We start from the raw sequence: 14,966 nt of genomic DNA, 5'->3' as shown, positions 1-14,966 counted from the left end.
GCATCATAGAATGCAATGGATCTTCAACAGGTCATGTTTGTGCCCAAACTTACACACAGCGAAATGTTTTACAGATGTCAGCTTTCACGTTATAACTTGGAGTTTGTGTATGTGATACAATGCAGTCTTATATGTGTATGTGGGATGAAAGCATCGCGAGTAGAGGTGCCAATGAGATTGCCTCGTGTGTGTACTAAAACTGATGAATATGGACATAACAAACAAGAGGAATCTGATAACTGTGCAACTGAAAACAAAAATTGTATAATGATTTTCATGTGTCTCTTTTTAGTTGCCATTGGTTTATTTGAGCACATAGAACAAGCGGCCACAGTTTCTTGCAATGCGATTCTGATTTTGCTTTGATTGAAAAACGACAGAAAGTAACAGAAGCCTTCATTCCTAGTGACCTGCTTAAAATCGTACAAGACTTTAAAGTTGTAAAACCATTTCAAATCGTTTCAATGCTAGAGTCATATTTCCTTAATATGCAAGATGTTGCTGATCAGCTAATTTCCATCAAGAACTTGAATATTTCTAAGGCATGTTGCATTCCATATGATGTTAGTAAAGCAGGTAGTGTTTCTGTGAAATAGTCCCATGATAATGAAGCAGTGCATACCATTAAAGTGCTTAAAAAGAGGAAAGGAAAAAAAAAAACATGAAAGATGTGCAGTCAGCATTGTTTCAAGTTAAAGGATAAAATAGGGAAATTACTGAAGAAAAGAAGGGGAATCTACTAGCAATGACTCCCTATCTTCCAAATGAGGAGCATAGGCAGTTCTACAGGCAGATCTGTGAGTAAAAATTGCTCCAGAATAGGAAAAAATAGGTATTGGACTTTGCACCATTCTACTGCAACTGTACCTATTACTTAACCTTTTTCACAATCTGTGTTATATAATTAAATATGGAGAAATAATGTCTTTACATACCACTATTATTAATGAGTAAACAGTGTACTATTGCTGTTTTCTATCAGTAAAAAAAACATGACACAAATATGTGTACAATTATTCTTATAGCTACATTTTTTTATCTTATCTCCAATGTTTCATTTTGGCACTTTGCACCCTTCTACTTTAAAGTATCCAATTATGTTATTGGGCGAATATTAAATTATTTCATTTGAGTGTATCTTTCGAATATTAGTTCAAGAAAATATGCTATAAACGATAATGTCATTTGCAGTTTGAATTTGTGTGAAATGCATGAAACGTAATATAGGCCCCATTGAGGAAATATGTGAACAAGCTTGGACTTGGCTTGTTCGTAGGCTGGAGTTGGCTGCTCAGTCGTAAGTCCCTGCTGAAGGCTTCAAAGCACCTGAAAGAGATCTGTGAGCAGTGCAGCCTTATGTACCCCAACGATGTTCCGTGTGTGCTGAGTGCGTGTCTGGTATCCTTGGAACCTGATTCTGCACTTCGGTTGATGCCTGATCAGTTCACTCCGGATGAGAGGTTCAGTCAAACATCTGTAAACTGCCAACTGTCAACCCCGCACGATGTGTCTTGCACACACATCCTGGTGTTTCCTACATCTGCCACAAGTCAGGTAAGCCACAGTTCCTTTTCTGTATGTGATCATGTGATCAGCCAACAAATTAACGTGAATGCTGCATAAATGGGTGGGTGATGGGTGCGGATACTATAATTTATTACTCATAAAAAGAAGCATCTCTTTTTTTATATATATATATAGTAAATTTTGTATAACACATTCTGCTTTGTAAAAACGTATTTGAAGAATACAGAGTGGGGCAAAAGTCATTTGGCCAAAATTTGAGGTAAGGGAACTTGGTCCTGAAATATAAATATTCTACAAATGTTAACCTATATTTCTGAAAATTTTACCAGACACTTGTAATGAATGTATTTGTTTATTGTTGAGGCATTTGATATAATGTCATTTGCCTACACGTTACATTAATAGAATAATTTACATCTTTTCAAATGCTTTATTTTAATTCTACATTTACTGCAATGTCATATTTGAAAATACAAATTTTCAGAAAAAAATTTTTAACAAATTTATTTTTCATTTTCATATTACAAATAAGCCCATGTGAAGGCCTTAAATTTTATGGGTCCTCCTTTTACTTTAATAATATCCTGAACTCTATGCGGCATACTCTCAATTATCCGGATTTGAACCCTAGAATTTGTGGGAACTGGTGAAAAAGGAAATACAGGGCTCATACTGATACTTGGTAATCCTGAGTTTTCGTACGACTGTGAAATATTTATCTAGCATTTACTCAAAACTAACTTCTGGTAGTTACGACAATATTATTTTAAGGGTGTGATATGGCTGCTGAGGAACATAAAAAGAACGAAAATGCTACAAAGTTGTTTTTCTTGTAAAATAAAGTTCAAAGATTTTGAATGTTTTTTTTTTCTCTCCAACAATTTTCCTAATATTTCAGGACCAGGTCCCCTTCAATAAAAAGACAAAAACTGTAAATGAAAACTAGATATTTATTTATACTTTTTTCTTTTACAAGTATGATTCTTTTTGTCTCAAATTTTCAAAATGTGAACGTCCTTGATCAGTACACAAGTAACATCGATCTGAAAAAGATGTGCAAAATTTCAAAAACATTCTCTATTAAAATTTTAAGTTGTTCAATATGTTGCGGTGTCTGCATACGCCTTATCTTTTGCTATTCTCCACAACGAAAAATCATATGTTGTTAAGTCACATGACATAGGTGTTCATTTTATCATTCCATGCTGACCAATCCATTCTTGAAAATGAGAACACAGAAAATTTCTTACATGCAGACTGAAGTGTCAAATAAGAGATACATATTCAAATTGAGGACTGCTTTCTAGCTCAGGTGTAACAACATTCTGGAGCATTAGTAGATAGTTGTCCGCAGTCACTGTACTGTCAAAGAAATAAGAAACTACTACACCACTGTACCATATTCCAGTCCATATTGTAACACCAGGGAAATTTAATTGATTCTGAACAATTTGACGAGGATTACTTTCACTCCAGGAAATACAATTGTGGCTGTTCATTCGACGATTCAATTTAAATGTATCCTCATCGATACACAATATCTGTTTCAGAAAATCAGTCCTTTATAACAGATTAACGCGTACTCATGAAATTCCATACGGCGATATAAATCATCTTCATGAAGAGTATTTGAATATCTTGGTTTGTATGGTCGTAAATTTAATTTTTTTTTAATTCTACTGTAACTCCTAGCACTCATTTCAAATTGCAAAGCTCCTTTCCTAGTTGATTTACTTGGACTTTCTACAAATGTTTCATCCACATATTGTAGATTTCTTTCATTCATTGTATGCATCCAATGCATACCCACTTCACTTTACGTGATTTGGGTTTTTTCATTCATTGTTGTTGACGTCTTCCGAACTAGGTAAATCAGCAACTGAACCAGTTTGTCCAAATATTTTATTTAAATTATAAACAGCCTGACGTGATGGTACAGACACCTCAAGAAAACGATTTGTAAAGACTAAATTTAATTTAATTGATATGTGTTCTTACCACATTTCCACCATGTTTATGAAGCAAATACACGTTCTTCTTTACCTAGTTTTCATTTTTGCCACTCAGATCAAGAGACGGAAGTGAGGTGAATTGGGCATACTGTTCTGAAAAGTCTGAATCCCAGAGACGAGCTCTGTTTTGGAGTCCCCAAGTTCAGAGATATGGAGAAGAAAGCAAGAACGGGGGAATATATTGGTAGAATTTGAGGCCCCACTTGCAGTGGAGTGCGCTGAAGTTTTGTGATCTGTATAATTCATTCATTCCTTTGAAGAGTATATGAGCATACTATGCGAACTCTTTGCATTATTTACTTGATGTCAAAACTTTATATTCAGTCTTAACCTTTAAACTCAGAGGAAAACAAAAGCTTGTAGACCTTTGTACATGAAGAACCGTGAGAGAGATATTTAATAGTTGTCGTTTTAGAATCCGAATCATTGAATATTTATTGATGAAGTTTTATTTACTTAAAAATGAATTTTGTATGGTAATTACAGTAGTAAATATGACAAGTTATTCTTTATAGAACTTATTTTTAATAAGATATTAAAAATAAGATTGGCATCATTGAGAAATGTTCAGAAAAATGCACTGAATTATTAAATAAATTCGTAATTTAAATTTCTTTTATGCTTTGGATATATTTTATGACTTTTATATAGTTAACTGAAACGTCATTTTTTTGCGTGTTTGCAGTCTTCTCAGACAGCTTTCCAGGAACAGCACATCAATGGACCAGATCTGGGGGATGATGAATTATTCACAGTTCTGAATGATGATATGCCTGAAGGTATAGAAGGCATGCAGGACTTCAGTGACATATTCTCATGGCCGGAAACAGGACCTGGAGGTGCACAAAGCCCAACAGGCAGCCCACGAAGAGGAGACTCACCTTCACAGCCAGGAAGTCCGTCTTGTGGTGTTGGCGGTGCTTCAGACCAGCATAGCCCTTTTCCTTGCAACGGCTCATCAAGAGTAAGTGTTAATTTCTACAGAGCTATGAGTCCTAGACTTTCTCAGTGCTCTTAATAAATTGAAAAGACTTCTTCATTAATAAATTACTCTTGATTTCTACAATATTCAAATAAAACAATAGATTAAAGTGGTGACAGTTTCTTCAGGGAAGTCTACGTTCATAAAGTCTAAGCCTTTGAATATACAATAAAACTTCATTTATACGTTTTATGGGGGGGGGGGTCGGAAAAAAAAAAAGAATGCTTATGGTCTGTCCAAAACAACTTCCGACCTGACAAATGGCGCCTTTAGCATGTTACCATGGCAACCATTCAAATCAACCAATCACAAGAGACACGTAACCATGGTAACGGCACGGTGTTGCCTTGTCTATGTTTACAAGTTGCATGTGAATACCAGGGCCTAGTGGTGAATACAGTGCCCGGAATGACTGAGCTGGCTGGTTAACGCGTGCTTTGTGTGAATTAAAAATATTATTTAATTGTATTATTGTTTAAGTGTATCGATAATTATTGTGTTTAAATTATATTACACTATTATCTTCGTTGTCATTGGTGGAGTGTGTGTTTTCTAGTTTCTGCTAGAGTTTTTAAACAGATGACTTGTGCAATGTCGGAAGGAAGGAAAGGCAGGCGGAGAACAAAGAATATTGGACAAGGTGCCCCGTTGAAGAGTCAAGCGCGAGAGATGGTGTGTTATGTAAGAGAGTATTTTGAGAGGAGAAATGATAATGGCGGTCCTCTTTTACTTTTGGCGCAAGTCGTAATGACAACTGTTGCTTGTGTTAAAATTAATAAGAGCACTGTTACCAATATTTGAAAAGAAAAAGGCCGTGCAGATTTTTAATTATAAATATTTTTACAGTTTACAATTTTTTCAACGCCTTCCTAACAATATTACATTGAAGAATACCGACACTCATAAAAGTAGAGGCTTTGTATTAAATTAAAACTGTTTTTACAGTTTACAGTCCTTTCGACGCTTTTCTAACGGTATTTACATTAGTACTACTACTACTACTACTACTACTAATTATTATTATAGGCTAATAAAAATAATAATGTACACAAATTGTAATGCCTAGTGTTCAACAAATTGGTTAGAAATGTATGTGTTCATGTCAGCCGTTCATTACTGCACTCTATCGGCAGTGTGCTTGCTTACACGAAAGATGGCAACATGACAACACTGCTCCCCCTTCTCTATAAGCTGTCAAGTCGGAAGTAGTTTTGGTCAAGGTATAAGTGAGAAAGAACTGGAATTGCATTGAAAAAACATCTGAAATATCATTTGAAAACTATAAGGGAAGATCGAGTTAAATCAATTTAGTAAAACTTTCACAACAGAAGTTTAGAACTTCACAGTTAAGCCATCTTTGAGTCTATAATACAGCGCTCAAATTTATAATACATATTCTTGAAGAATGTAAGACTATCTGTAGGAAATCTTAGCTGCTTAGAGCCAAAGCTGGCTGATATATTAATTTCAAACTCCAGTTTATAAAGTTAGGAAGTTTACAAAATTGGCTTTATTGACAATAGCTTGTACCTTGTTTTTTTCCGTGCAATCTTAATTAAATAACATATCAGTTATTTTGGATTGCTTGCTTTTGTTTGCTCCTACAGAATAATCCATGGCCTCAAATTGTAACAACTGTTCATGATCTTACATTTCCATGGCAAACATAATGCTAAGCAAATTGATTTAGAACATACAGATGGAATTTTATATGTTCTGGGACCCAAAATATGATTGTGTAAGTATGAAAAAAGAATAAACGAAATACATATCAGTATAACCGAAATAAATTATCATGGAAGGTACAGGAATTTTGCTGGGACCTCAGAGAAATACGAATAAGTGTGAAACATGTAAAGGAAGTTTTACTGTATATTTCTTTGCTTATCCAATATATATTCGTAGATCAGTATCCCACTTGAGATTGCAGAGATATTTGCATTCTCCAGTGGCCAAGGCAAAAAGAAAAAAATGTCATTGACCTCAGCAGAAAACAAAAGAGGAAAAGTAGCATTTTGTAGATGTCCAAAGACCACAGAGTTAAAGAATCCTAAAATGCAGACCACTGTTATCGATTACTTGTATTTATAATCTTTTCGCTGTAAGAAAAATCCTAATGTAAACAATAGCACATAACAGAAGTGAGACTTCATTGGCCACTTTTTGGCGCCATAGATTCTCAGTACATGTTCCCACCTACTTTGTACATTCTGTTTCATGTTAAACATTTCCCGTTACTCGTCAAGTAGGCCTAACCTCACTACTATGCATTCGTTTGCTTAGGAAACATTTATTTTATAATTACTGTAATTAAATAATTTTTAAGTCTTATGTCTTCACAATGGACAGTTGAGGATGCAAAAGCATACTTCAGTACCACGTTCTTACGTGAACAACTATGAGCTCAAGTGACGCCAGCTTGTTACAAGAACAGACTACCTCGGTATTACTGTTGGTATTCATCCTCGTTCATAGTACATAACAAAATATAAAAGTAGCTTTTCTTTTACTAGCGTTTTACATATGAGTTAAAGTTAAATGTTTCATCGTATTTAACAATTAGAATTCAATTTTCTATTTTCAAATAATACAAGATTATGGTTTCCAAATACGAACTATATTTTCCTGCGTCATGTGAGTGTTTCGACTGGGGGCCAATCACCGGCATCACAACAACGTGCTTATGTTTACATTAGGATTTTTCTTACAGCGAAAACAGTATAGAATCAAGTTCAGATATTGGTTTTGTATGTAATACTGTATTACTTTTTTGTGTTCATAAAACATACTTTAACAATAATTGCTTATACTTACCAGTGTTCAAGCAGTTCTAAGAATTGGATGACCTGTTCTAGGGTGGAGGAAGCCTAGGTGTAGATACGCAAGAAGAAGTCGGAACATTACACCAACAACCGTTAGCTTTGGGATACTTTGTATCCACTGCCCCTACTGGCCGAATGCCCAAGTGGTTCTGGGCTTCTTGTCCGCATCTGGAGAATGTTTGCCCAGCATTTCTGAAAAATGCTCTCCATCTTCACAGTCCAGCTATCCAGCAGAACTCCGATGATCTCTTGCAGCAGCAGTCGGCAGTCACTGTGCATCCCTTGGATTCTCAGTACACCACAGATGTACTAAGGTAACTATGTCACATTACCTAGTACTTACAAATGGCTTTTAAGGAACCCGAAGGTTCATTGCTGCCCTCACATAAACCCGCCATCGGTCCCTATCCTGTGCAAGATTAATCCAGTCTCTATCATCATCACATTACCTAGTACGTAAACATTATTTTTAAACTGAAGTAAGCAATATTAATGTGCGGATTCAAGAACTTCAACATTCTGTTGTTTTCAGCTTGTAGTTGTGATAAGAGGAATCGGTCATTACAGAGATGAACCTAGCTGCTTGTTCCTTCGCAGTGGTTTTCATTACAAAATGACCCAGCATATCACTAAAATCTTCACACATAGTGTGACCATAAGTAAAGCTGTTTCTCTGAAAAACTTTCTAACTTTCTGTCCTTGTGAGGTATTTTTTTTCTAACGTAGGAATTACAGTAAAAATAATTGTGGAAGGAGTGCAGTCCATCGAACAAAATTTTAAACAAGCTCTTTATGGCTGACAGGGCTGTAGTTTTCAGGTTCTGGAGGTCTAAGTGGAGAAGTTTCCAAATCTTGACCAGGTGTTTCCGTATTGTGCCTCTAGCTCCAAATAACATACAATGAAAGAGTAATGGAACGGAGAAAAATTCTCTCTGGCGCCGGGATTTGAACCCGGGTTTTCAGCTCTACGTGCTGATGCTTTATCCACTAAGCCACACCGGATACCCACCCCGGTGTTGGACAGAATCGTCTCAGTTTAAGTTCCAACTCTTGGGTTCCCTCTAGTGGCCTCCCTCTGCACTACATCATAGATGTCTATGAACGTAGGACTGAAGTCCACACATGTGCTGAGGTGCACTCATTACGAGTGACTAGTTGGGCGGGTTCAAATCCCGGCGCCGGAGAGAATTTTTCTCCGTTCCATCACTCTTTCATCATATGATGACGCAGAATATCTGCATGGAAATATCATATGTACTTCAGTACATTAAAATAATATATCCAAATAACATGCCGTAGATATAAATCCTATTGAGGTGGTATTTGTCAATCAGTATGACTGTTTTATTGAATTTTTGTGCTCTGTGTATTTAATTTGTTAGTGCGACATGAATTGCTTTTATTCTCCATCGAATATTATCATCACAGAGACCCAACAGATAATTTTGAAGTTCTTATTTGAAATCTAGCTTTTATTTTTTCCGAGGTAAAAATCATGTTCGTCATTAACATGTACGTTTGTGCAAGAAATGCATTATGTGACTCTCTAGCATATTTACAGGGCAAAATGCTTAGATCTCGTACTCCAATTGATGTTTGTCTCGCACTAGTTGACACAGTTCTAATCTTTGCAGATATGTGCTTGAAGGTTACAATGCTTTATCTTGGTTGGCATTGGATTCCAATACAAGAGATCGTCTATCCTGCCTGCCAGTTCACGTCCAGGCTTTAATGCAACTCTACCACATGACGTCTGCACTAGTCTGACCTACATAGTTTCATAAGACAGTGTAGTTTTAAAATGAATTATTTTAGTCTGGAGTTCCATAACTGCTGGCTGCAGAGACAAAGTTTTCTTCGGTTGTGGAAATATCATGAAACGAGTGTCGTAGAAGAAACTGAAACTTGGGTTCCACACACTTCATATATCTACGAGGAACGGGAGCTTCACTGCACAAGTGTCTCAAGCAATAAATATGTTACATTGTAATTGTAAATTTCAACACAATGGTGGTGGAATATGAAATTTGGAGCCAGTTTTAAAAAGTGAAGGAAAGCATGTGATGTTTTATGTTGAGTTTTTTTGCAAAGGAAGATGACAATCATGGTGATAGGATCGTGACAGATCCGATATTCACTGGAGAAATATTATCATTTATAAGTAATTATTTTTGTGACTGGCGTGAAAACTATAGCCAAAGATTCACAAAATATTCTGCATCGTGTATATTTTGTGGGGGACAAATAGTAAGAAAACAATCCAGTCACTGTGAAAACTTACCAAAGGAAAAAAAAGATCCATTTTATATTTCTCTGGTTTTTCTTGTTTTCTTTGTTTGAAAATTAAATATGATGGGAATGTAAGTCGTGTAGGAAAATTGACTAGTTTAATTAATAGTTTTGAAAAACTTTTTTTATGTTATTTATTGCTTAGATGAAGTTAAGCATACTAGAAATCACTTGTATTCTTAAGCAGGGGGCCAAATCATATTAGCCACAGACAGTTTTATTGAAAGTGCTACCAGGCTGCCAAGATAAAAAAAAAAGAACTACAAACTGCAATGCAATTATTTGGGGGGTCAATAAATATTTTAAGACATTTGAAATTTATTGAAACTGGTTGTGATGAAGTGGGATATTATATTATGGTGATTGAAGATCGGACTAAAAGAATGCATCCTTAACCGGATAAGGTGTGTTCTTATTGCAAAGTTGCTACAATTGTCCATGGCAAAGGAATTTTTATTTCCTGTGATATAGTACCTTGCCTCGTGAATAGCATCAACCAAATGGACTTCACCGGTGATTGTTAACATTCATCTCGTCCCCACTCCCTTTCATAATCATCTTGGAAGAAAGAAAGGGGATATAAACAAAATTAACAGCCTACTTATAAAATCAGACCACCTAAGTGAATTTGTAAAGACGTTATTAGCTTTTATTTCTTCAGTTTTTACATAATTTAGGGAAAAGGGAAGTCTTGTATTATAACTACAATATATAAATATACATATAACTTTATATATATAATTATCTATATAAAAAACAAATTATATATATATCGTATATTATGAAATAGTACAAACTGTTGCTCGGCGTGGAGCGAGTAATTAGTTGACCTCTTCAATTGGAATGTGTCCTGTCTTGTACATACGAGTGACTGGGAGAGCGCATGTGTGATTGAAGATAAGTTGGATGTTTCAGTCCTATTCATTGTGTACATTTTGTACAGATAACGTCTTCTAGTTCTAAAAACTATGTAATATTGTTGATTATACCACTTGAGGTTGATGGAGAATGTCATTTTAAAAGAGTTGGAAATCGTTCGGGGCATCACAATTTGTATATTTTAACATTTTTTTTTAACAAGAAAAAGACTGGAAATGAGCACATGAAGTTCATGATTATGTGCATCTGTTAATGAATTTGATCAATGAAATTCATATGTTTTTGTCACTTTTTTTCCTTGTTCCTTTATAAAAAAAATCATCTTCTTCTGGAAGTACAATTATAGATTATGGGCTCATTTGGGTGATGTGCCATGAACGAAATATAATAGAATGTTTCCTGATAGTGAAAAGACCAGCCAGTGTAAAATATGTTGCAGAGAATTATTTATTTTGTATATATATAACATACATAATGCAAGTATTACGTGATTGGTCTCTTCACATATGTACAGAAACTCTAATCCTTCTCCCCAAGAATGAAGTGTACAAAGATTAGAATCCATCAACTCTGTTATGTAATCACTACAGAACGGGGGTAGTGGACTTGTTGAGAATACATTTTATGAGGAGGAGAAACAGTTGCCAAAGGTGGCTGTACTCATTCCTTTTTGTTATTAGGAATATATTATATACCTGATTCTTTTACAGTTATCAGTTAACCCTTTGTGGTAAAAAAAATGTACATAGTTATTACCCTTTTTTGGCCACAGGCATAAGGAGTACGGTAGATTTGACCCCTTCTCCCCCTCCTGTTGTTCACGTGTCAAGTCGTCGTACAGTTGAACCACTGCAGGGATTAACCAGGAATTGGAACTCAACAGTTTAAATGAAACAACCCACTTTTTTTAATATAAAATGAAATCCATCATCGTAAGTAGTTTTACAAAATGAAAAAAACTACTTATAAAAATAGTTTCTCTTTTTTTTATTATGTGTTTTTAATTATGCTGAACAGAAAAATGGAAGAGCTGTTTCCAGTTCTGTAGTGAATGGAAATTTTCAGGATTGAAAGCAAACCTTAAAAATAAATTAAAACATTCTAAACAAAGAATAATGTCAAAAGCTGTGACATTCACACTTTTTATACATGTATTTACTGTGGTTACGTAAAGAAATTTCATACAAAAAGAAAATGTTTTTGTTATCGACATGCCCTCACCATTTGGAGGCTTCTTAAGGCAGACAACCTTGGACCAAGAAACAGCTAAGGCCCTCCACATAAAACTCCTACCTTTCATAGTAACGTAATTAAAAATGTGACACCAATCAGTGAAATATATATATATATGTAAAAAATAAAAAAAAAAAAAAGAAGGTGGCATTTCTTACATCAAAACATCATATCTTAAACAGAATTATCGAATTTGTTTTGTACCAGTGTTGTAGTGTTTTACGTGGAGGGACTTTGCTTCCCCAAAACCTGCCGTGTCATGTGGCTAGAGCAGCCTTGCCCAGCCATCACAATACAACATCAAATGGAATTTTGAAGATGATTGTAGTATTTATTACTTGGGTAGTAAAATCATGGGATTATTATTATATTATTATTATTAATATTATTATTAAATAATACAGTTTTATGTGTACAGAGATAAATGAGCTTGTTTTTGTTGATACTTCCACAATACTCTCACACAGCCACGTACACATTTTACCAGATAGATGAGAAAAACTGGACATTTCACTTGTTTTGTAGTCGAAGTAATGCTGCCTTATTTGTGTTAGATGTATCCATTATCAAATCATCTTTCAACTCTCTGTGAATGTTTGTAAATCTGTTTAACATTCCTATAATCGTGGAATGATGGTATTGCAACTACCCTCCTAATCTGACGATAAACATGTTTGAAGAAACAGAGAAGTTTAAATATCTTGGAACAGTAATGACAAGTAACAATAACGAATTAATTGAAGTACAGAGTCGAATCACTGCAGCTAATAAGGCCTACATATTTTGCATTAAGCGCAATATTGGAATCTAACTGTGTGCACAAGGAAACAAAACTTAAAATATACAAAACAATTATTAGAAGTATTCTCTGTTATGCAAGCGAGACTTGGACATTATCTAAGGAGACAGAAGCTAAACTAGGTATATTTGAACGCAAAATACTCAGAAGAATTTTTGGACCAGTGCAAGAAAATATGCAGTGGAGAATACGTTATAATAACGAGCTATATAAATTATACAGAAGTTTCGATATTGTTACTTTCATAAAATTAGGGAGGCTTGAATGGGCCGGACTGTCTATCGGATGGAAGGGAACGGAATACCAAAGAAGATCTTAGAAGGGAAAATACATGGTAAAAGACCAATTGGAAGACCCAAAAATATATGGATATATGCAGTAACGATCGATTCTCAGGACTATCTCGGAACAACTGCCTGGAGGAGATTAGCACAGGACAGGGACAGTTGGAGGAAAAAAATTGAGGAGGCTAAGGCTCGACTTTGGGCTGTGATGCCATCGTAGTAGTAGTAGATGGTATTGCAATAACAAAGCAGTATGACGGCAGAAACTGAAACATGGCAGATCTAGTTGTAATTAGTTAGTGTTCACTATTACATCATAACAGACACTATATATTAGAACTACCGAATGATTCTATAATTGGAACACAATTGAATTATTCAGTATAGTGTCCAGCTGGTTTGTGTGTTCAAACCCTGCTGAAGATTTTCAATGGTGATCAGATCCTTAGTGTGGCTTCCTCCAGGGGACAAATAAAGCTGTTCGTCCCATGTCATAGATTTGCAGCATGTAAAACAACCCTGTCTCTGATACAGGCAAAATTTGTCAGCCATTTCTCACCCACGTTGAAATTCGATTCTGAATAACATCAGTCTGCAATTGAAATTGTCATTAAACAAAATACTACTACTGCTGTTACTAATAGTAGTGATCACCACGTTGTCAGATCAGCTTAGACTGTGTAACTTTCTTTTGTCCTTGGATATCTGTCTCATAGCTTGTCTACCATGAGATTCTTTTGTCCTTCAGTTAACTACAGCTGGGCTGAGGGCTAAAGATGATTATCTCATCTATGAACACTGAGGACAATAGGTCAAATTTCTATTTTCGATATTTTTTTAGGTTAGACTTAATTTTTTATGTACAGTAACCTCTCGGTATTAATATTAATGCCCCAAGTTTCATTAGTATGTTTTTTTAAATATATATCTACTCCTGCAAAATATAAGTTACAGGCCTGAAAAAATTGCATTGCTTCTTTGATGTGCATATAATTTAACAGCAGAGTCTTAATTTGAATTAGGATGTATGAGTGATCAGGAAAAAAAAATATATATATATATTTAATCCAGTCAGTTTAAAAATTTTTATTTACCTAGTGTCTGGATAGTATATTTTATTTATTTAATTTTTTTTTAACTTTGAAAATGTTTAATTTATCCAAAACAAGGCTGTTTTGTTAACCATACTTTTCAGAACTTGCAGTAAAAATTTTAACTTAGCTTAAAATTTGTTGAAGGCTATAGAATTTAAATATAAGTGCAGTATAAAAAGAAGTATGGGTATGGTAAAATGACTTTAAAATATTGATTTTCCGTTACGAAAACATATTTGTAATTGTGAAAATATAACTAAAGCATGAATTTTGAGAATGATTATGTTGATAACGTTTCACCAACATATAAATAGAAGGTCAATTTTTTTTTTTTCTAAAAAATGGCTAAAATTTTACTCATTTTCTCCCTTAGTAAAGTAACAAGTAACGAATAATAACCTAATCTTCTGCATACCCTCCAGATTTGTTTGTTTAGATCATTGTTACAATGTTGGCATGTAAGGCTGACAGTTCTGTACTCGAAAAGCACTAGCCAAGGAATGACTATGTCTGTCACCAATGCAGGCCTGATCAAGATCAGTATATTCGCTATCAGTGGAAGATAGTCACTTAAGAAGAAACAGTTTAATACATCACTTTGAATAAAGTTACTTCTGTACAGACTGTGGGTTTTCAACTTCACGAGAACACTCTCCTTCACTTTTAATTGATTGATTGATTGTCAATCCATTTAAGATTTGTGCATCATAACATAAATTTGGCAGTGTTAAGTATCTATATGAAAAGTAAAGTGACCAATTTTCTGTGATCTACCTGGTATCCTTCAGTTACTTTGGAACAGTGCCACCATCCCTCAATCTGACATATAACCATTATTTCCATTCCTTACGATCATCTTGTTTCTTATAGTATAGGAATGAGAAGAAGATTGTGGTACAGGAATTCTCCAGAGAAAGTTCTGCAGAGTATTTAATCATCATTGTGCATAGTTACTGCTTATCAAAGGAATGTCTATGTAAAATAATTTTAACTTCTGAAAGCCCTTGTGTACAGTAAATTTTTCGCCTTTTGTTACGGAATATGT

The 14,966-nt window shown here is 34.7% G+C and overlaps 1 protein-coding gene across 2 annotated transcripts in view; it reads left to right on the top strand.

Annotated features, from left to right (window-relative positions):
- Positions 1–11,896, top strand: part of skd (mediator complex subunit skuld) — a 267,609-nt gene extending 255,713 nt beyond the window's left edge. For both annotated transcript variants that reach the window (XM_069812535.1, XM_069812534.1), the window contains 4 exons: positions 1,277–1,554; positions 4,225–4,503; positions 7,377–7,657; positions 8,978–11,896. In XM_069812535.1, the coding sequence (XP_069668636.1) occupies positions 1,277–1,554; positions 4,225–4,503; positions 7,377–7,657; positions 8,978–9,110 (971 nt within the window). In that variant the 3' untranslated portion in view covers positions 9,111–11,896. The remainder of the gene's footprint in view (positions 1–1,276; positions 1,555–4,224; positions 4,504–7,376; positions 7,658–8,977) is intronic.
- The last annotated feature ends 3,070 nt before the right edge of the window (positions 11,897–14,966 follow it).

This window comes from Periplaneta americana, chromosome 16 (assembly GCF_040183065.1).
Source record: "Periplaneta americana isolate PAMFEO1 chromosome 16, P.americana_PAMFEO1_priV1, whole genome shotgun sequence".
Taxonomy (NCBI): domain Eukaryota; kingdom Metazoa; phylum Arthropoda; class Insecta; order Blattodea; family Blattidae; genus Periplaneta; species Periplaneta americana.
The sequence above is the reverse complement of the archived record's forward strand: the minus strand, read 5'-3'. Positions and strand labels throughout refer to the sequence as shown.